This window comes from Schistocerca piceifrons, chromosome 3 (assembly GCF_021461385.2).
Source record: "Schistocerca piceifrons isolate TAMUIC-IGC-003096 chromosome 3, iqSchPice1.1, whole genome shotgun sequence".
Classification (NCBI taxonomy): Eukaryota; Metazoa; Arthropoda; class Insecta; order Orthoptera; family Acrididae; genus Schistocerca; species Schistocerca piceifrons.
This window is the reverse complement of record NC_060140.1, coordinates 363095381-363119669: the sequence shown is the minus strand read 5'-3', so window position 1 is coordinate 363119669 and position 24289 is coordinate 363095381. Positions and strand designations below refer to the sequence as shown.

Genomic DNA, 24289 nt, shown 5'->3' with positions numbered 1-24289 from the left:
CAGTCAAAAATCGAAACCAACCTATAAATCCAGTCACAAAGCATTACATGCCATTACACCAACAGAAACACTTCAAACATTCTGCGTGGATATTGCAGGACGTGTCCCCTCTGTGACAGATGTAGTTAAATAAGTGGTAGCCAGTATAGTATGTTCTCCAAGTACGTTAAATTATACACTATACCGTTAAATTATACACCATAGAAGCAGCTTCCATCATCAACAGGACAGTAAACCTTTAGATCTCAACAGCTGGAAAAACTGCCACCCTGTTATCTGACAACGAGTGTAATTTTACTTGTCAAACTTGGTCAGCATTTCAATGAGATCATAACATTAAAGAGATATTAACCTCATTTTTTATGTCAATGGAAATTCATGAAAACGTGTTTTTAGAGTCTTCAACAGATGCATTATGCACAGTATCATCAAGCGAAATTCATCGAGTATTCAGAATTTCTTGAACAGATGGTAAAAACTCTTCCTCGGCGTAACACACATTTTCGCCAGCTGATCCCGTATGTAAATCCAACTAGAAGAACGAATGGATAAATCCACTTCCTCAGTTATGGGGGTAAGAATATTTTTGGGTGGAGAAGGTAAGATAAATATTAACTATACTCACACAACAGGCCCACTTACGTAAATTGTACTATTATAGGAAGCTACAGCAGGTGCAAGAATACAAAGATAGAGATTATATTCTTGTAAGAACCCACTGGAAGTCATCACTCCTGCGTAAGAGGAATAGTTACGTGGCAATTATTATACAACGGTCCTTACAAGATCGTGCGGACAACCAATGATAGATGTTATCTTCCGGCTTATCCTAAAAGTGAAAAGACAAAGGGATTATAATCCCACCGGATTTGGAGAAGTATTTTTAAAGTAGTTGATGTTATTTTCAACTATTTCATATTTACAATGAAGTGGAAAAAGTCATGGGATATCTCCTAATTTCGCTTCGGACCTCCTCCTGTCCTGCGTAGTGCTGCAAATCTACGTGGCACGCACTCAACAAGTCGTTGGAAGTCTGCTGCAGAAATAAAGAGCTATGTTCCCTCTATAACTGTCCATAATTGTGAAAATGTTGTCGGTGGAGTTCGCGCATGAACTGACCTCTTGATTATGGCCCATAAATGTCCGGTGGGATTCAGGTTGGGCAATCTGGGTAGCCAAATCATTCACTCTAATTGTCAGAATGTTCTTCAAACCACACAATTGTGGAAAGGTGACATGACGCCTCGTCATGCATAAAAATTAAGTACATAAATGGTTCCAATGTCCTCCAGGTAGCCGAACGTAACCATTTCTAATCAATTATCGGTTCAGTTGAATCAGAGGATCCAGTCCATTCCACGTAAACACAGTCCACACAATTATGGAGCCACCACCAGCTTTTACAATACCTTGTTGACAACTTGGTGTCATTGATTCGTGGCGTCTGCGACAAACTCGAGCCCTACAGCCAGCTCTGACCAACTGAAAATCACTATTCATCTGACCATACCACGGTTTTCCAGTCGTCTATGGTCCATCCGAAACGATCATGAGCCCAGGAGAGAAGCTGCAAGCGATGTCCTGCTGTTAGCAAAGGTACTCGCGTCGTTGTCTGCTGCCATAGCCCAGAAGGCCAAAATCCGCCGTGTTGTCGTAACGGATACGTCCCAAATTGATTTCTGCCGTTATTTCAAGCAGTGTTGTCTGTCTGTTAGAATTGACAACTCTGCGCAAACACCGCTGGTCTCGGTCGTTAAGTGTAGGGCGTCGGCCAGTGCATTGTCTGCGATGATAAGTGATGTCTGAAAATTTGTATTCTGACCCACAGTCTTGACATTGTGGATTTCCAAACAGTAAATTTCCTATAGATTTCCGAAATGGTACGTCCAATACGTCTAGCTCCAACTACCTCTTTGTTTTCAAAATCCGTTAATTTCCGCTGTGCAGCCATAATCACGTCGGAAACCATTTCACGTAAAACATATTAATACAAAAGAGAGCTCCGCCAATGCACTGCTCTTTTAGACGTGTACACAATATACCGCAATCAATATATGAGCATATCGATATCCCATAACTTTTGGCACCTCTGTGTGTGTGTAAGTGTACTTACTGTGGACAATTTATAACTGCTTAACTCTTAATGTTCATGGGAGATAGGACTCTACCGGAAAGAATTATCTTATCATGAGAATAAGGGAAAAATATTATTAAGTTAAGGAAGCTAATGTTTAGATTCGCAGAGGAAGAGGTGGTTAAATTGCAAACGTTTAAGTGAATTATTTATCTAGGAACTGAAAAGTTTGCTACGCACACTGCTGTCTTGATTGCCAATATATGTCCATGAATGTAAACAGCTGTTGAAAGGTTCAAAATGGCTCTGAGCACTATGGGACTCAACTGCTGAGGTCGTAAGTCCCCTAGAACTTAGAACTACTTAAACCTAACTAACCTAAGGACAACACACACATCCATGCCCGAGGCAGCATTCGAACCTGCGACCGTAGCGGTCGCGCGGTTCCAGACTGTAGCGCCAGAACCGCTCGGCCACCAGCGGCCGGCGCTGTTGAAAGGATTATTACTTAAGAGGTAGAGTAGTATTAGTCTAAGACTTTTTTGGGCGAATGCTCTGTTAAAACTTAGACTCACACGTTGTAATACTCCAGTGGAAGAAACACGGAGTTAAAAGTAAAAGGAAATTTTCACTATTTCTGATTTCTAAATATGGAGAATCCGATCCCATGGAATCTTAGTATATCTGTGAATACAGCAGATAGCAAACACCAACATGTGAATCTGATCCGACTTTTCGCCATGCGAGTGGTCTTTCGCAGACTACTTAGCAATTAGCCTTTCAGTATTTCCGGGGCAACTAATTGTACTCACAGAAAAAAGGGAGACTTTTTAACTACCTAACTACCCATGCTAACACAGACCCATTTGATATAGTAAACGTGTATGTGTGAATCATTTGTTCTGCTTAGGGTAAAACGTTATTTGGGTATTGCATACGTATAATATGTTATTAGTGGTACTCATGGAAAGCTATATAGTTGTTAGAATAAGAGACTAAGCAGGTTCTGAATAAGTACTGTACTTCGAGATTTTTGCGAGTTGTAAGTGTAACCATATGTTTCAATGAGCTATGAGCGTCTTCTTTGTTGCTTTTCTTACTTTTTCGGATTCCACTGTTGATTTGGTCTAACAATAAGTATGGAAGTAGAATTTTACCCAGTAGTAGACAATGCTGTCTGAGCCATGTTGTAGGTTTCTGTCCTCTGGTGGAGGCTAGACCGTACTGTTTAGTTTAATGGTTGCGGTTGTTTGTCTTCTTCTTTTGTTGACTGGCGCCACTTGGTTTCGCAGAGAACAATAATCAGCTTGAATCCTGATCATTTTATGTTGTGTCACTATGATGTGGTGTTATCAGCAATTAGTACAAAACGGAAAAACACTACAAGCAGTAACAAAACATTTAAAGTATTTGTGGTAAACAAAAAGCTGACAGTAATGATTTTAGACTGCAAACTGCAGTGTACTATACTACGTCACTAAAAATAAAATGTTCCCAAACACCAACATTGATCAGTGAGTCGAGTTGTTTCCATACAACACAATAAAAAATCACTCTTTATGTTTGCAGTTGCCTTGTCCGAAAGACGTTCAAACGATAATTTTTACTATTCTGTATGTTTAACAGGCCACTATATAAAATAGCAGTGTGCACCATAATTTTTTAAAAGTATAATACAAAGGTGAAACCTTGATAATCAACCATTTATAAGTACTTGTTGAACAATACAACTACATTTAAGCTAATTTTAACTGTGATACTGAAAACAATATGTCACTATCTTATGTCTAACTAACCAGTCCCCTAATACTGCAGTGGAAGGACTATTCCAAGCTGTTCCAGTCCTTGCCATATCCATTCAAGTGGCGATGTAACAAATCAAATTTGGTCTTTTATTTAAGCATCATACTCAGATATATATTTGTAATTGAACTCAGTGTGTTAAAGACGATGGAATGATTAATTTGTTCTTTTGTATAAAACAAAGGAAGTTCCTTTGCAGTCCTTCTTGCTGTGTTTCTGTCATCTGTCTTGATGAATGTAAGAACGCTACATTTGTAACTACTAAATAATTGTTTATATAAATGTTACTATTGGATGAAAGACTTACTAGTTTATTGAATATGTACCTCAACTGTCATTTATTATCTGTACGGGTTTCAGCTGCTTAATTTCGTTTGGAAGCGGAAGTCTGGTCATGTGGTGAGGAGAATTTCTGCATATTCCCTGGCCTGCACAATCACCAGATGTCAATATTAATTAGCCTGACTTCGGAGAGAAAAGCGTGTTATCGCTTCCCGTCTTTATCATTGGTCCCTGAACTTTCCACAGTTTTGGAAGAAAAATGCTGTAAGATTCTATTGAGTACCATACAGGACCTGTACTTATCCATTATGACACGAGTGGAAGCCGCTTTGAATGTCAGCGGGTTTCCTACACCTTATTAGGTTTGATAACATGTAATTTCGGTCTTTGCGTATCTTAGTCCACCCCATGTATGTGTTTATGTGTGTGTCTTTAAGGAGGAGATGGCGGGGAGACAGATAGAGAAAGAGGGAGAGAGAGATTTTGTGAAGATTTTGTGTTCTCTCAACGAAAAAGTATAATGAAGCTGAGTAAAAAATTATGCTTCTCAGTAAAGAAAAAACATATATAAATTAGACGTGGTCTCAAAGTATGTTTCAGATTACTCTAATTAAAATCCCTTAACAGCGTTTTCAATTCTATCCCTGGACTTCAAACACACTGGTGGCGTACACATGAGTCAGACATATTCAAAGTAAGAAGATGCAAGGAAAGATCCCCCCGTCAGTCCAATTACACTGTTAAAACTCCGGACTTTATTGTGCTCGGTAACAAGAAGTATGCCATGAAACCTCTCCCGATCATCCAATTAAGGTACTGAGTTCGTAATATTCATTACTTCCACCATGGTTTTTCTTTCAGAGGCAGCGGAGAATTCCGACAAAAGTTCGTCAGTGTAAAAAGCATCCAGTGTATGATGTCACTCCTTTTCTACCAACGAACAGTAGATATTGAGAGTCTCCGTTTGCTCTTGTCCTGAGAAATTACTGCTGCAATTGAAAATGTTGGAGGTGACCAATAGCGTAAGCCACGGCCTCAAAAATGCAAAATGTGCATTCAGAGAGCATATCGTGTATTAAATTAATCTGATAAATACCTTTTCAAATGGCTCTGAGCACTATGGGACTCAACTGCTGTAGTCATTAGTCCCCTAGAACTTAGAACTACTTAAACCTAACTAACCTAAGGACATCACACACATCCATGCCCGAGGCAGGATTCGAACCTGCGACCGTAGCAGTCGCACGGTTCCGGACAGAAATATCTTTTGCCATGCTCTAGAGAAGGAAGAAAATGACTAGTTCTACGAGTCAGAGTGAAAAATGTTGTGAATAACTTCAAAATCTAAAGAGAGATATGGACATGACGAAATTTCTTCTCATGGGGAATAATATTACGAAATGCAAGCTTAGTTTAAATAGCGGTGCGTATTGGAATGACAACATTATCAGCCGTTATAGATACGAATATGGCTGTGAGTTGCGATGACCGTCATAGTATAAAATTATCTTTAATCTGGAGAGGAAATCTGTGAGATAAACTGATAATATGTGAAGAACAGTGCTAAGTAGCTCACTGATGCGACAGTGTTCCAAAGCAGTATCTGTGAGACTGAATGGTAGCTTGAAAATGAGATGAGAAGGCAACTTCAAAGACGTGTAATAGGTTTCTGGTTTCAGGTAATTTAATATACGAATATGTGAGTAACAGCAAGTGTATCACGAGATGAAGCACCTGGAAAGCATTACGAAGAGCAATATGTACTCCAGCAATTGCATAAGAAATGTCACGAAATCTAACACTATGCGATGTGACAGGTCGGAAGCAGAAATGTCGGGTACGACCTTAGTGCCATACGTTCTCAGAGTGACGAAAAAAATCGGCAGTATGTTGCGCTAACATGGCCTAAAGACTACTTAAAAATCGACGACGAAAATCAAAATGTGCTTCAGATCGGCAAAAACAAGAGGCCCACATGCAGTGTCGGAAATATACCTGATACCCTGCACATGTGGAAAAATCTATTATGGAGGTGACTGGATGCTCCAACAATACCAGGACCACCGAACATAAACTGTGTTGTAAGTCGAGACGGGTGGAGATATCGGCCGTGGCGGAGCACGCGTTATGTGGGACTGACCACGTAAAACAATTAGCGGACATGGAAGTTCTCATTGTGGTGGAGAGCCTTTACACCTGCTTGTTCAGGAAAGCCGTAGAAATCCATGAGCATTAGAATACCTTCAACAAGAAACAGGGAAGTCTTAAGCGAACTGGAGCCTGGATTCCCATAATGCACCGAATGACCGTTCCTGGTTATCTACCAATAAACTACAGCTCTAATATGACCTGGCAAAAGCACAAGACCTTCGCGCACCAATTATATACACGGAAGTGCCAAAGAAACTGGTATAGGCATGCGTATTCAAACACAGAGATGTGTAACAGGCAGAATACGGCGATGCGGTCGGCAACGCCTGTATGATACGACAAGTGTCTCGCACTGTTGTTAGATCGGTTACTGCTGCTACAATGGCAGGTTATCAAGATTTACGTGAATTTAAATTTGGTGTTTTAGCCGGCGTACGAGCGATGGGACACAGCATCTCCGAGACAGCGATGAAGCGGGAACTTTTCCGTACGACTATTCCACAAGTGTACAGTAAATATCAGGAATCCCGTAAAATATCATACTTCCGACATCGCTGCGGCCGGAAAAACATCTTGCAAGAAGGGGACCAACGACGACTGAAGAGAATGGTTCAGCTTGACAGAAGTGTAACCACGCTGCAAACTGCTGCAGACTGCAATGCTGGACCATCAACAAGTGTCAGCATGCGAATCATTCAACGGAACATCATCGATATGGACTTTCGGAGCCGAAAGCCTACTCGTGAAACCTTGATGACTGCACGACACAAAGCTTTACGACTTGCCTAGGCCCGTCAAAACCGACAATGGACTGTTGATGACTGGAAACATGTTGCCTGGTCGGACGAGTCTCGTCTCAAATTGTATCTAGCGGGTGGACGTGTTCGGGTATGGAGACAACTTCATGAATCCATGGACATTTAATGTCAGCAGGGGACTGTTCAAGCTGCTGGATGCTCTGTAATGGTGTGGGGCACGTGCAGTTGGAGTGATGTGGGACTCCTGAGACGCCTAAATACGACTCCGACGGGTGACACATATGTAAGTATCCGGTGTGATCACCTGCATCTATTCAGGTCCATTGTGCATTCCGACGGACTTGGGCAATTCCAGCAGGACAATGCGTCACCCCAGACGTTCAGGATTGCTACAAAGTATCTCTAGGAACAATCTTCCGAGTTTAAACACTTCCACTGGCCACCAAAGTCCCCACATATGAACATTGCTAAGTATATCTGGGATGCCTTCCAACATTCTGTTCAGAAGAGATCTCCATCCCCTCATACTCCTACGAATTTATGGACAGCCCTGCTTTGGTCGTGGTTTCAATTCCCTCTAGCACTACTCCAGACATTAGTCGAGTCAATGCCACGTTGTGTTGCGACACTTTCGCGTGCTGTCGGGGACCCTATAAGTTATTAAGCAGATGTATCAATTCCTTTGGCTCTTCAGTGTATAATCTCCACTGCAAGCTCGATTCCATCCCGCGACAACAAATGAAAGGTGAAGCTTTGACCATGCCAGCCCCCAATGCCAGCGAAACATCAAGAAAATCGTAAAAGTTCGGCCGAAGAGCACGAAACAGCAGCCTCCAGGCAATATGTCATACTGATTATTTTAATGTGTGTTTGCTATTCTTTTGGCTGTGGCGTTCGAGATGCAGAGTGTAACTGTTTCAAAAAATTTTATAAATACTTTATTAGAAATTCATTTATGTGCGTCACGCATTCTTGCTATATACACTCCTGGAAATGGAAAAAAGAACACATTGACACCGGTGTGTCAGACCCACCATACTTGCTCCGGACACTGCGAGAGGGCTGTACAAGCAATGATCACACGCACGGCACAGCGGACACACCAGGAACCGCGGCGTTGGCCGTCGAATGGCGCTAGCTGCGCAGCATTTGTGCACCGCCGCCGTCAGTGTCAGCCAGTTTGCCGTGGCATACGGAGCTCCATCGCAGTCTTTAACACTGGTAGCATGCCGTGACAGCGTGGACGTGAACCATATGTGCAGTTGACGGACTTTGAGCGAGGGCGTATAGTGGGCATGCGGGAGGCCGGGTGGACGTACCGCCGAATTGCTCAACACGTGGGGCGTGAGGTCTCCACAGTACATCGATGTTGTCGCCAGTGGTCGGCGGAAGGTGCCTGTGCCCGTCGTCCTGGGACCGGACCGCAGCGACGCACGGATGCACGCCAAGACCGTAGGATCCTACGCAGTGCCGTAGGGGACCGCACCGCCACTTCCCAGCAAATTAGGGACACTGTTGCTCCTGGGGTATCGGCGAGGACCATTCGCAACCGTCTCCATGACGCTGGGCTACGGTCCCGCACACCGTTAGGCCGTCTTCCGCTCACGCCCCAACATCGTGCAGCCCGCCTCCAGTGGTGTCGCGACAGGCGTGAATGGAGGGACGAATGGAGACGTGTCGTCTTCAGCGATGAGAGTCGCTTCTGCCTTGGTGCCAATGATGGTCGTATGCGTGTTTGGCGCCGTGCAGGTGAGCGCCACAATCAGGACTGCATACGACCGAGGCACACAGGGCCAACACCCGGCATCATGGTGTGGGGAGCGATCTCCTACACTGGCCGTATACCACTGGTGATCGTCGAGGGGACACTGAATAGTGCACGGTACATCCAAACCGTCATCGAACCCATCGTTCTACCATTCCTAGACCGGCAAGGGAACTTGCTGTTCCAACAGGTCAATGCACGTCCGCATGTATCCCGTGCCACCCAACGTGCTCTAGAAGGTGTAAGTCAACTACCCTGGCCAGCAAGATCTCCGGATCTGTCCCCCATTGAGCATGTTTGGGACTGGATGAAGCGTCGTCTCACGCGGTCTCCACGACCAGCACGAACGCTGGTCCAACTGAGGCGCCAGGTGGAAATGGCATGGCAAGCCGTTCCACAGGACTACATCCAGCATCTCTACGATCGTCTCCATGGGGGAATAGCAGCCTGCATTGCTGCGAAAGGTGGATATACACTGTACTAGTGCCGACATTGTGCATACTCTGTTGCCTGTGTCTATGTGCCTGTGGTTCTGTCAGTGTGATCATGTGATGTATCTGACCCCAGGAATGTGTCAATAAAGTTTCCCCTTCCTGGGACAATGAATTCACGGTGTTCTTATTTCAATTTCCAGGAGTGTATCTATTGTCCTCTTAACATACACTACTGAGATTTGGTGTTACTTTCATAATCTGGTATCAATTGCAAGAAATATTTTCTCGCGATACGTCGTTCCTTCAGTTACATGTATTCATCCTTTTATCTTTGATGAATTTACTGAATGCCTTGAATAATCGTATACTTCATGTGGTAGTTGTGGAACTTGATGGAATCATATTGAGGGAGCTGTTGAACTTTTATCTGAATGCGTGGGAACAGAATAACTAGAACTATTTTCTTTCTGCGTTCTGGAGGAAACTGAATGTGCCACAGGATTAATATGATCTACTCAATACCTCAGCTGACTCTAGACTAGTTATTTAACATACTGTTCTCAGAAATTAAATTTTTTGTGCCCTGGTATGCTAGTAATAGACCTTTTGAAAAAAGGTCCTGTGACAGTGAGGTGAAATACAATTCTACTAGTGCATGCTCCCATATGGTTTTTCTGCAAAATGAACTTATAGTGGCGCTGAATATTAATGGATGTTCGGATGCAGGCTAAAAATTCTGTCAATTCATTTTAACATCTCTTTCCACGTCTATGTGAAATTAAAATTATGTTTGGATGTTTTTGTAGACACGTAATGCTAAGAATTTTTAAAAGTTTGAAAATTGTATCAGATTCCACGAGGATTATGTTATGTGAATATCCGGATTGAGAATTGTCATTTTTTGCGGCTTGTTGCCTTTTTGGAAGTTTCTGTTGACCCCTTAGATACTTGACACTGCCGTGGAGTGAATAAGAATATTTCTATTCATTGGAATACTATTTTACTTTTGTGACTGGGAAACAGAGGACTGAACTTGCTGTCGTGAATGTTGTGTGGCCGTCTATAACGAATACTGAATTTTTGTCTGCAATTATTCTTCTTTCTTTTGATTTTATGATACAGTCATTGAGATCTAATTCATATACCAAGACAACACAATTGCACAACAGTGTTATTGCTAGTTAATTGTAATTGATTCTGTGCTATAGATTATTCGTGTGGCTGTGCAGTATACTTGTTACCAATTGGTGGTCTGAATAATTTTAGTAAAGTTCTCGACTGGAGTTCTCATATGCTGTTGCAACAGGTGTCTGTGTAACAGTGGAGTGGTAGAAAATATTTTGATGGTCAGTTTCATAGTTACGATTAATTATCAGAGGAAAGAAATTGTAGTTTTGGTAGTGTTCAGAAAACGGTCCATAGCACACTAACCTATTTTTATTGCTCTATTTTTTGTGTTGTGTAATCTTTGATTTTTTTGTGCTTGTAAGAGCTCACTATTGGTTCTGAAGCGTATTGCTGATTATGTAAGAATTAGTACTGTCGCTATATATTTCGGCTTTGTATGTGCTATCAGAGAGTTTGATGGTACGGGTAATTATCAGAGCAAAGAAATTGTGGTTTTGCCAGTGTTCAGAAAGTGGTCTGGATGACACAAGCCTCTTTTTAGTGGTTATGAGTGCGTATACTCTAGATGGTAGTGTATGTTCATCTTTGCACTTCTTGACGTTGTTAGATACATTTAAATTAATGATTTTAGTATCATGGATTGCTTATTCACTTTTGAAAGGATATAGCGAACTTTGAAAACATTTTGTAGTCAGCTGAGGCAAGGTGCTGTTGGGACTTAACTAATGATAATTTTGGTATATCTCTTTATTAGTATTGATCATTTACCATTATTAATATTAATATCTTGCTGAGTTATTGTTCTATTTTTTGTGGAAAACTCGGATTTCTTTTTTTCAATGCTTGCCAGAGCTCACGATTGTTCCTTAAGCATATTGTTGGTTCTGTAAGAACAATATCTCGTACTGCTGCGTTACATTCCGGATTTTACGGTGCTATGCAGAGAGTTTGCAGTGTATCATTATTTCTTGACTGTCAGTTGCTTCAGTCATACTTACTGCATTTGTATTTTCTTCATTGAAGTTTTATTATTCGAGTTCGATTATAGCTTACTGACTCTTTTGACTGACCAGTTATAATAAAACAGAGAAGAGTGTTCCAGGTCAGAGGGAAACAGGGAATAGCAGGCTGGGTAAGAGTACAGAGAGAGTGAGAATTCTAGGCTAGTAATACAATCAGGTAATAGTGATGCTGCGTTTTCTCTTGCTATTCAGGATGGTGAATAACGTGTGCTAATTAATAATAGGAGAATGCAGAATAGTCAAGTGGAAGGTGTTGATGTAGGTAGTGCTATTGTTGTGAGCCAGGAAGCAATTTTGGTGATGTGAGAGTCGATACAGATGGATATGAAGTGGTGATTCCCCTGGAGTCTATTAGCAGCTGTGAGGTTTTCTCACATAATTCTGTACTTTCTAATGAATTCAGTGTTAAAGATGAGCAGCAGAGTGTTATTCCAGAATCTAAAGGAATTCTTGATTCTGACAGGATCAATGAGCTGTTGTCATTGTATAGGAGGGGAAACTGAAGCTACTGCAAGGGATCAGCAGGTTAATGTAAGAGAACAGAGTGTTAAATTAAGTGACCAACTAGATCTTAGTAAAGAAGGAGTAAGTGAATAACAAGAGAGCAACTTGAGGCTCATTGAAGAATACAGAAAAGTAGTATGAATGAACTAAGGGTACAAACCCTCAACTTGGAAAGTAAATTAGAATCTATTGGGGGAAGATACTTTTAACGGGTTCACCCAATTTAAAAGTCAAATGAGGGGAGAACTACGATCAAACCAGATGACAGAAAATCTTCTGTTAAAACTAAACTTGTTTAAGTAGAAAAATAAGTTTAAGTTATATGAGGCTGTGGAAGATAAAAAGTAAATCATTACAAGAGAATTTGAATGCCTCGGGACAGGGACATGCAAAAGAAAAGGGAGAGTCTTCAGATATGGTGGATCAAATTACAGGGCAAGTAGTTATGAAAAAGTTTGAGGAGTAAGTAGAAGGATTAGTTTAATACATGAAAGGAAATCTTGGGAAGTAAAGAGGAATTACAAAAGGCTGTTACTATGGTTGATGAGCTTCCTCCAACAGCAGCACATCTGTGTGACAAACAGATGTGTTAGAAAATTTTGTGATTAGTTATTGTGTTCAGAAGGACCGCTTACCCACACCCGCCTCCTACATCATACTTACTCGTGTTTCATTTGTGTGCTTCTTTCTTAGCAAAAATATTTACTGTATTTTATGTAACTTGTCTTTACATCTGAATGAGAGGTTAAAGTTTGTCCGTCACCAACTATAACTATAGCGAATTTCTTTTGTGTTACAGAAACATTAATTTGTAGTAGCTACACTGTCACCGAATATTTAGGCTTGTTTAATGAACAAAGTTGCCTTATTGTTCACTACGGTATGTGTATTTCTTTGTGCAACTATACTACCCCGGACATTTTCTGTCTGTGACAAGGACTATCATTGTGAAAAACATTGTGAGGTTTGTAACTGGTAGACAGACATGTAGATATGTCCCATATATATATATATATATATATATATATATATATATATATATATATATATATATATATGTGTGTGTGTGTGAAATTGCAAAAGAACTCCAAATAATGAACTAAAGTGAGTTGAGGTTTGACTGCAACGTCCTTTAAATCACTATGGTAAGTGAAGATACACCCTACTGGCAGGATGCAAAGAGACACTATGCTTGGTATCTTGTCTCCTTAAGTATGCAATAGTCCTTGGCTGCCTAGTGTAGGTATCTCTATAGGTTTTTCTCTGGAGGACTAGCAGACTGACCAGTCAGGTTTCGTTATGCAAGAGTTCACAGGAAGGGAGCCCATGCTGTCTGCACAAACAATTATATGTTCAGCATTCTCTGCTTCTGCAAGCTCTTCTAGACTGTCTTGTCTCCATAGTCATTGAGATTACACGCATCACGAGGTCATTGCTTGTACTTATAAGATTATTTGTACCATTTGGATAGTCCTTCCATGTTGTAACACATTGGAGTTTATGATGAGACAGTTGGTAGCAGGCGAAGCTAGAAGTAATAATTCGTCGTAGAGTTGTCATGTATACACCTTCATCTGAAGAGAGAAGTTTTGTACCACGTACAAGAATCAACATCCATATTAAATTGATTCATTCTTGAGTGTAGTCCAAGGCGGACATTAACATGCAATTAAAGGAATTGTTGATTGTATTGGGGTTCCTCTTTGTCCTGATTTTCATATTATATTGGATTGTTCTCCATATGGTCTGTCGAGAGACGACTGGAATCTTGATACTGCTATTTCTTATTGGATTATAGGAATGTAACATCCACTCATTCTTACGTTTTCTTGATTTGTTTCCTACCCATAGTTACTAATGAATTTTATACTGCTTTCATGAGATTTTCCCATATTTCCTTATATACTTCCTTAAATCTCAGCTAAAGTCACCATAAATCGTAGTTGATGCAAATGTATGTCAGTGTAAGTTTAGGACTGTCTTAATGTTTTCAGTGTATGCAAAGTTGTATCTCAGTATTATAATTTTATATTTTCCTGTTCTTACAGTAATGTCAAATAAAGGCAATAGACTTCTGTGAATAATCATGACATGTGCAAGGAGATACTCTCAGGAGAGGATATGAGGAGGGCTGACAAAAACAGTGCAATACTCTGAGCAACTATTTTATTAAAAACCAATATAACTTCTGTTATTCAGACTTTAGTTTACAAGCGTTTATATATAGTAGTCTCCATTACAATAACAGTAGCATTTTCTACTATACTGATGCAACATTAGCAAATATTCCAGGCACATCTGCGGCTGGGAAAATTAACCGCACTGTATGATTTACATGTCACTAGTTATACATATACTCCAGCGGAATGTCACATATTTCGGCATTCATTCACATGCGCCATTCATGTTAGAGAATGATTCTTCGAAGAACCAGCGTGAAGGACAAGCGAAAAAACTGATTGACATACAGCTTTCCACTACGAAGTACACAGAATTAAACAACAGTTCTCTGGCTCATCACACATTTACCTCAAATCAACTCACTCACCTAAATGTATACTCGCATGTTACAAACATAATTCTTCTGAATTAATCACATTTTAAGTTTCAGATCTGATATGCTTCCACACAAAAACATACAAACATGCCAGCCCTCGTTTTGTTGCAATGCGTAGTATATAGAAAATAAAGCTTAACTCGTATGACAAGGACATATCAAGATATTTGATCATACTAGAACTCAACAGACACCAGCGTCTCCTGACAAACAGCTGCTTCTTTTTTCGAAACTATACCTACGAATACCCACTTATGTACCTGAGTTCACAGTAACTGATACAATATGCTATGCAAAATAACATTACATACGATAATGAATGTACTCGAAACTAAGCTAAGAATTTTACAAGGGAGTAACATCAGTTGTTATCCGCCAAGTATGGCAAAGTAAACCATACGTAACTCATTTTATCTGCGCTTGTGAACTGAACGTAAATTAATTATTTTGTGTTGTAAACACGAGCTGATGATTGTTGAACAAATCTCGTCCTACAGATTTCTATTTTTTCCACCATAAGAAACACATAACGTTTTTCAAAAGCAGTACATGAAGACCAGATCACGGAAGAATATTGTGATATGTATTTTCTTATTATTGTACATCACATGTAACACTGTAAGCGATTCCATTAACATTTGTGAAAGCATTTTCAAGCAAATTTCTTCATGTTTGTTGTCCTATCTTCAAGATATTCTATTACCACCGACTCAGATTGTTTATTCTACACCTTAAGAAGACAACTGTTCCTTGCAGTCACTTTTATAGTCCATTAAACTTAACTTTGGGAAAGAGTTCCACTTCCAACCGCCACAATCAATTTTTGGTTACACTTAGTGTATACCGCAACAAACACTTTTAATATATTTTGCTTACAGAACTTATACATGTTATCAGTGTTAAAGGAATCGCAGCTTACCTTCCAAAGCCTAAAAAGCTTCCATGTACAAACTATTTACACGATGTCTCTGTCAGGAGCTCAACGATTTACTACAACACAAGGACCACAGTGGTCTCTTAGTTGGTTATCCACTGAAACTCCTGCCGCATAAGTATTCAGTGATGTTTCCAACTGTTTGCTGAAACAAGAGACATTGTTTCACTTTATTATGTAGTTACACACATGTGGCTTAACATTTTACAGCCTGATTTACTAATGTTCCATTTTATAAGTTAAGGTGTGCTATTTCTCTCACCTTTATAATACACTTCACGATACATGCTTGGACAGTACCTCCCGGACTGAAAAGAGAAACCGTGCATGAGAGCCAACTCTCTAAACTAGCGTTAAATATTAAATTAACAGTAATTTAACATTATTTAATTTCTAGTACCCTATCCGTCTTACTGCAAACCAAGTTCGTATTCATATTTCATCTTATATTTCAAAACTGTAAATAAGTACAATCGTCTATAGGTAGTGCTACACATTTAGCGTAAAAGAACACTTTGGTTTAACGGCTTTTGCAACAAATGCTAAATTGGTTAACACAAGACAGTATATAGTGTGTGTGGGTCGATATTTATCATCTTCCTCAACAGCAGATGTAGGATTAACCAGCTTTGATATATTGCTGAAGAAGGGCTCGTCTAAAATTCTCCACATATTGCAAACTTCAGGATTAATTTCCTGCCCATTCCTTGACGACAGTTTCTCATATTCGATTTGGTAGTCTGTTATATTATTTTCTATTGCAACGAAACTAGCAGAGATCCTACTTAATCTGTCTTTCGAAATTACCTCTTGTTAGACGCTCACGTGACGAAAATCATGCGCTACCTCCTAATATCGCGTCGGACCTCCTCCCTCCCGACGTAGTGCAGTAGTTCGACATGGTATGAACTCATAAAGTCGCTGGAAGTCTGCTGCGGAAATATCGAGCCATGCTGCCTCTATACCCGTCCACAATTGCGAAACTGTTGCCGGTGCAGGATTTGTGCACGCACTGACTTCTCGATTAAGTCCCATAAATGCTCGATGGGATTCATGCTGGGCGATCTGCGTGGCTAAGTCACCCGCTCTAATTGTCCAGAACGTTCTTTAAACCAATATCGAACAACTATGGCCCGATGCATTGTCACTAACAAACATTCAATCGCTGTTTCGGTACATGAGGTCTATGAATCACTGCAAATGGTCTCCACGAAGCCGAAAATAACCATTTCCACTCAATGACCGTTTCAGTTGGACCAGAGGACCCAGTCCATTCCATGTAAACACAGACCACTTCTTTAGGAAGCCACCACCTGCTTGCAAAGTGCGTTGTTGACAACCTGAGTCCAAGCCTTTGTGAGGTCTGCGCCATGCCCTACCCCTACCAACAGCTCTTGCCAACAGAAATCGGAACTCATCTGACCAGGCAACAGCTTTCCGGCCGTCGAGGATGCAACCGATTTGGTCACGGGCCCAGGAGATGCTCTTATTCGATGTCGTGCTGTTAGCAAATGCACTCGCGTCGGTCGTCTCCTGCCATAGCCCTTTAACACCAAAACCCGCCGCACTGTCCTAACGGATAATTTCTGCGATTATTGCCCGTAATGTTGCTTGCCTATCAGTGTCGACAAGTCTACACAAACGCCGCTGCACTTGGTCGTTAAGTGGAGGCCTCTGGTCACTGCGTTGCCCGTGCTGAGATGTAAGCCTGAAATTTGGTACTCACGGCACACTCTTAACACTGTGGATCTTGGAATATGGCATTTCCGAAACTGAATGTCCCATGTGCCTATCTCCGTGTTCAGACTCCGCTAATTCCTGTTGAGTGATCATAATCACGTCGACAACCTTTGCACATGAAAAACCTGGGTACAAATGACAGCTCCGCCAATGCAATGCCCTTTTATACGTTGTATACTCGATACTACAGCCATCTGTATATTTAAATATTGCTATCGCATGACTTTTGTCACCTACGCGTATTATCTCAATATTCTATTTCCGTGTCATAAAAATAGCGGTGAATTATATATCTCTCTATCTACTATCAGTTGAATAATCTATCTTCCTTTAACATCTCCCCCGTCTTTTGCATTTGTGATTCACATTTTCATCTGGCTGAAATAAATAATCCGTAAATATGTAATTCACTCACATAGAATTTTATGTACACTACAACCTAGAGATGTAAATCAGAATGGAAGATCACACGTGAGAAGATTCCTGTTAGCTGTAGGTTTACTAACGTTGTGGCTGATTCTGCATGGAGGGATGTTTAACGGATAAGAGGCCAAATCAGAGATAGAAATATGTATAGCGTACAGAAACAAAAAGGCAGCATTAGCTGAACAACCTAAAGGAGAGTGAAATCAAACTATGTAACCAATGTGGCGTCTCTAATGGAGATCATACTTATAAATTCAAGAATTTTTTATTTTTTCCTCTGAAATGGTTGTATGAGCTGCAAGAATATCTTTTACTTTTTATTATATGCTGCAAGAATAATTATTGACATGTTTGTGGCAGAGTTGGGCAACAATACTGACCGTAGTTAAAGGCGGACATTAGGCAACGCATTTCCGTCGAACTGGCGGATTTGAGAAATTGTTATAGGTTTTCGCCTCTGCAATAAAATTTCATAAAAAGAGATCACATGTCAGGCGATGATACCTTCGTTATGTCATAAGAAAAGATCACATGTCAACATATGATAATTTGCTCCTGAAGGAAGACAGAGATTTGCGTCGAGTTAAAGTTATTTAGCACCATACTTTCTTCGGTATATTGGTAATAGGCTCAGGACATCTCTCTGCTGAAGAAGGCACCATTGTCAAGGTAGATTAGTACCAGAGAGGCTGAACAGAAAAATAAAATTATTTGTATGTAGATAATAATGATGCATATGATTTGGATATAGGACTACTTCCTTTTAGATTAAGTGGAAGGCAATATCAAGTTCTAGATAGGTTTGTCAGAGCACCAGACTGCACTTGGGGTCTAGAAGAAGAAATATGTTATGTACTGTTTCACTGAAAATACTAGGAAACGCAAACAGATAGTCTCGTTAAAAAACTGCGTAATCGTTCATTGTATGTATGCTGCCTGAAAGGTCAATGACGTTACTGGGCAAGAAAGGCTTCCCTATATATCAATAAATATACCAGTAAGTGAACTATATTGGTTTCAACGTGCAGTTATATGACTATTATTGTACATATATGTTCTATGTGTAGTTATAGCATCATGAAAAACTTATATATATAATTAATGTCAAGAGCAGGGTGTTTGTAATGTGTGTTTGTAATGTGTGTGTGTGTGTGTGTGTGTGTGTGTGTGTGTGTGTGTGTGTGTGTGTCGTTTGTGTGAATGAATGAAAGGACGGGAGAACGGGAGGAAGGGTAATAAAATTTTTTTGGCTATAAGGTCAGTTTAATCCCAATGTCAATTACTCCTACAGAGAGGAGTTGGAGACGCCGTTACATCCCCATGTTATTCAAGGTCAGAAAAAATTTTTTACCATTTGGTGTAACCAGTTTTATGAAAAGCAAATGATTTTCCTCAAGAGACTACAGTAAGCTGAAACACTAAGCCCCCTTAAGCGCTACTACTAGCTTGACATCTGAAGATACGAAACGTGCAGACTACTGTGATGTTTTCGGTAATAGTAGCTTGCACATATAACTTAGTCTCTACTGCCACAAAGAGCTCTTGCACCGTGACATGGAAGGTCAAATGATTGTGCATAATCTCCATTGTTCTTCAGTCATTACGTTACGGGAATCATGGGATAATCAAAAGATGACTTATTATCCTACTTCAGACCAAATTAGAATTTTAAGTACAATTATTTGCCTTACCTTTCATGTTATTCGATAATAGCTACTATGATTTGTTATGATCTCTTATGAGGTGTTATTCGGACTGTAAGACAGTGCACATTTATGTCACCAACACCTGCACTACCCATGTAGGTAGATACTGGCTGAGCGGTATGAACTTAAAAGGCCAAAACAATATCTAAATCAATAAATAGAAGTTGAGAGAGAAAACACTGCCCTTAACAGCGTTAAGAGTAGAGACTTACGGAATGTAGTTGTTGTTAATGCACAGCCCATTCGTTGTAATCTCTTGTGGAAATTATTTTTTACCGTGCACGTCACATGCATTTGTTACACTTCATATATATGAAATTTACTAGGCGAATTCTGTTCAATGATTTATCACACGCAACATGATCATCATCAGTAATTGATAGTGCTCAATACACATTCACAGTTATGAAAATTACATCACCAAGAAATGTAGACTTCTTTTATGAGTTCTCATATTGTGAAACAGAAGCATGTGAGCTTGTAAATGTAAATACCATAATTTTTTAGGTCAAGGTTACCTAATTATTACGATATTTACATCACCAGCTTTGTCAGTCTATTGCGGTCTTCACTTGCGATGCTTAAACCACTAACTGTTTTGTTATATAAGTCAAGTTATGCACTCTGAACGTAGCGAAATCGTATAACATGTGTTTCGTAATGTCCAAAGAGCATAACTTGAACTTTTGTGTATTATTCCTTTCTTTACTCATCTTTCTTTATGGTTCTACGAGTCGTACTTCACCTATCCACTTAATTTTTAACATCCTTTTTGACCGTACATTTAAAAAAGATGCTGGTTCTTCACTTTCTGATTTCCGAAGGTTCAGATTTTTGCAGACATGCAACTCTGTTAGTGGTTTAATAATCTCACCTGAAAATGATAGTAAATTACTGAACCCAGTAATGTGAGTATTGCAGTAATTGGGCGGTCTTAATTTACCGGTAACAAATTGTTGTACAGGGTGACTCACCTAACACTTACACCGCAGATATTTCGGACATGGAACGCACTATCGACATGTGGCTTACACACAACTGAATTTCAGGCAATGACGTGTATTTCCAGCCAATACACAAATTTTGGGATGTTGACGAAATTGCAGTTCCTTAGAGCAGTTACAAATTTTAAATGAGACAATATCTATCGACACTAAAATCCTAAAAATAGCATAAATCAGAATATCAGTGGTGTTTGTTGCAAGAAGCAAGTGCTAGTAGTTCACGACTTATCGTGTTGAGGACTTTGTAAACACCGACAGCTGTCTGTTCCATCTTATTGCCTGGATGCTAAGCGACGACGCTATGTTTGTTTACATTGTGTTGGTACACTACGACTGCACTGCGACGGTGCTGTCAGTTATTGTGTGATATTGTACGTCGAGAGATAACCGAGGGGATATTGATACTGTTATTTGTAAACGTCTTTAAAGAATTTCGTGCAAGTGTTAGTGTAACGCCTCTAATACGCAACAGAACGAAACGTGTGATTGGAGAGGAAGGTGAAAGTAACATTCTGGCTGTTGCAGTAGTAAAACTGCCAAATAAATCCCATGTAATTGCACGAGGAAGTGGCATTAATCATGCATTTGTACGTAATAACCGTTCTCCATCGTCGTAAGTTCCATCCCTATCACATCTCTCTCCATCAAGTGCTGCATGGAAATGGTTTTGGGAATCGTGTAAACTTTTATACATGGGCATAAAAATACGGCGTTCCGGACGTGTCATTATTTTGTTGACGGATGAGGGAACGTTTACTGATCATGGCGAACTGAAGATCAGAAGCATGCTCTACATGTCTGTTGACAATCCCCATCGGCTTCGTCTGGTGGACGTCAGCTTCCATGGAGTTTAAACGTGTGGTGTGGAATACTGTACCATCACCTCATAGGGCTGTTGTTCATGGAGGGAACACTGAATTTACACAAGTATCTCAACCTTCTAACGGACCATCTTCCACTGAGTTTAGAAAATGTTCCCCGTCGGAATTGGGGGGGATCTCTGATGTCAATATGATGTCTACCAGGTCCGTAGTGCACGAATTACGACTGCATATCTTCAGGGATTTTTCCAAATCGATGGATTTGACGAAGAGGGTCTGTATCTCGGCCAGTGCGATCCCCAAGTCTACTGCCACTGGATTCTGTTCTATCGGGAATGCTGGCAGACACTACCTACAAAGACATACCAGCGACATCAAATGATACGAAGCCGCGAATTACTGCTGCCTGCGCTGCAGTCACAATTGAAGTACTAGGACGCTGTACGGCAGAGTGCAAGCTTCAACTGACGCTGGTGGTTGTCTTTGTGAGCACAGGCTTTGGGCTACTTTGATCCTTTACGTGTCAGACCCCACATAGGTGTTGTATTCTATTTTATTTATTCTTCGTTTGTTCTAGGCAGTGTCTCATTTAACAGCATGACACCTCTGGAGACATATTAACATCTTTGTAGGCCTGCACGTGTACACCCATGCTTGTTTCACAGTCGTTTGTGCCACCACATGGAACAAACAACTGTGGCTTTTGCAGTGTTCAAACAAAGATTATCTCGTAAATTACCTGCACTAGGCTCCTACAACAAACACCACTGATATTCTCATATGCTCTACTTTGATTGTTGTACTGTCAGTAGGCGTTGTTCCATTTAAATATTTGTACCTTTTTGTAAATCAGTACATATTAGAAACTGATAAAATTCCGTGTTTGGGCTGTAGAGGTGCTCCCATACATACCATTCCAACCTGTGTAATCCACTTATCAATGGCTTCTTCCATTCCCGAAATATTTGAGGTGCAAGTTCTGTGTGATTCGCCCTGTATAAAGATACACTTGCTGAAAGTCTACTACACTCTACGGTTTGGATTGATTTGAAATCGTTAGTAATGTGATTGATGTGAAGTTGTTGTCCATCTTTCATTGTTCTTCGCTACTCTTTTGAATTCCCATGGAACCACAGTACCAGCCAAAATATGTTTCGAATACTCAAATCTCGGGCTGCCCCTACTACATATCACATTTACTACTCTTTTCATTTCCAAGATCACGATTTCTAGATGCCGGAAATAATGTCCCTCTAAATTTCCTTTAGACTGTTAACTTTTTTTCTTTCACTTCTAGACTTATATTTTCCTTTCGTACCTAATTTCGTACTTGATCGATTCCCTTAATTTTTAATATTCTTTGCCGGTCCCAAATTACAGAATGCCGTTTCTTCATTTCCTGGTTTGCGATGGTTCAAGTTTCGCATCCATCAAACACTGTATTCCAGAAAAGCACTTTCAGGGAATTATTTCTCATTAATCTGTCGGTTGTCTGTTTCAGATAACCGACAGGTTATCCTTTATTGACAAAATCTTTAATCGTCAGTGTCAATGTACTTCTTCGTCCTTCTTTGTCAGGGATAATCTGTGTAACCTTGGTTTCTGTATAAGGGAAAAGCCTTATACTCTTCCACTGATGTTTTTTTCGAAATTTTAGTGCTAAACAACTCATTATTTTCCTCCATACTCCTGTCCTTCACCTTCGTCTTTGTTTGATTGTCCTGAATAAAGATTTTGTGCTAAGTAAACTGTCCATTTAGATCGGCAACGATGCAGAACCGGTAGGATCACGGAAATCCACTGAAAATTTTATTTCCGACTTCAGTATAGGCTGATGATCCTATGTGCTACAGTTACAGCCTCAAAATGTCATGGTACAAAATCATAAAAGGGTTTAGTACGTAACACGTTTTTATTTCGTTGCCAGTGCTCGTTGACTTTATTCTAACATTAGCGGTTTCAAATTACGATCATTTTGTAGATACGTACTGGTTGCAAAGGAACACGTCAATGAAGAATGAAAGCAGTCTCCCTATGTCGATAAAATCTCGTCACTTATGTTCCTGGCAAACTTGCCTCCACGTGGTTTGTTTGCAGGTCCACAAAATATTAACAGTCGTTGCTGAAGGGCCATAAATAAAAAAAGGCTACACTAGTCATATCCCATTAGGTATGTCAAACAGCTATGTGAACTAAGAAGCAAGATTTGGCGTCATTTCTCGAAGTAGGGGTTGCAATTGGTCAATGTTTTTGTCCGCTATACCGCACCACCAAGATTGAAGGACTGTCGTAACGTGTAAAGGAGTAGTTCTTAGGTGCCCAAATAAATATAGGTCCCTTTATTATTAGGTTTATTTATTGCATTTGGTAGTACATGTCAATATTTTCAATCTCAATGTAAATGTTTCAATATATTTATATTTGTTGTAACAGAGCCTTATTTCAACAGTCGAAACTGAACAGTCGAGTGAGAGGGTAGCTGACGGAGATATCTTTGACGTGACTGCATGACTGTTGGGTTGGTATTCCTGGTGAAAAGACCTTGGATAAAATATTCGATTCAGATGAAAAGGAAATGAATCATGGACAAATCTGATACTTTAAAAAAATATTTGTGGGGATCCATTGCCTTCAGATGGTTAATAAACGTAAACATGGTCCTTAGTAGGCTGTAACGTGATTTTTATTTAATCGTGCGATTCGCTAATTTCGACAACTTGTCACTGTCAAGCACTTGTAAAACCAACGAGGAAAAGTACCACATTGTCTGTATACATTGCGTGTATAACTAACACTTTATACGCCTCACATTAACATCTTAATGAGTAATGTTTTGGGCGGCAATAATGATGGAATCGCGGGCCCCACTAATTCCCACGTACGGCAGTTTGACTAGTACCCGACACCTCCAAGATGTCCTACAAAAGATTGTAAGGCCTTACAGACAACTTCATCCTAGTTGATAACAAGACAATACCACACCGTACTCTAAAAGTGTCTCGATATCTTCAAAGACGAAATATCAACCAACTGCTTTGGCCAGCACAGTACCCAGACATGAATCAACAGAGCACGCGTGGAACCTGTTGAAGGTGGCCATTGCACAACGTCCGAATAGACCTAACAATCTTCAGAATCTAACCAAACATGCCGTTGAGGAATGGGACCCCATACACCAAG

At 40.2% G+C, this 24289-nt stretch overlaps 1 protein-coding gene across 1 annotated transcript in view; it reads right to left on the bottom strand.

Moving 5' to 3' along the window:
* Positions 1-14116: 14116 nt before the first annotated feature.
* Positions 14117-24289, bottom strand: part of LOC124788661 (carbonic anhydrase-related protein 10-like) — a 684001-nt gene continuing 673828 nt past the window's right edge. Inside the window, exons 9-10 of the mRNA XM_047255937.1 lie at positions 15675-15720; positions 14117-15557 (exon numbers count right to left, since the gene is read on the bottom strand). Of these exons, the coding sequence (XP_047111893.1) occupies positions 15535-15557; positions 15675-15720 (69 nt within the window). The 3' untranslated portion in view covers positions 14117-15534. The remainder of the gene's footprint in view (positions 15558-15674; positions 15721-24289) is intronic.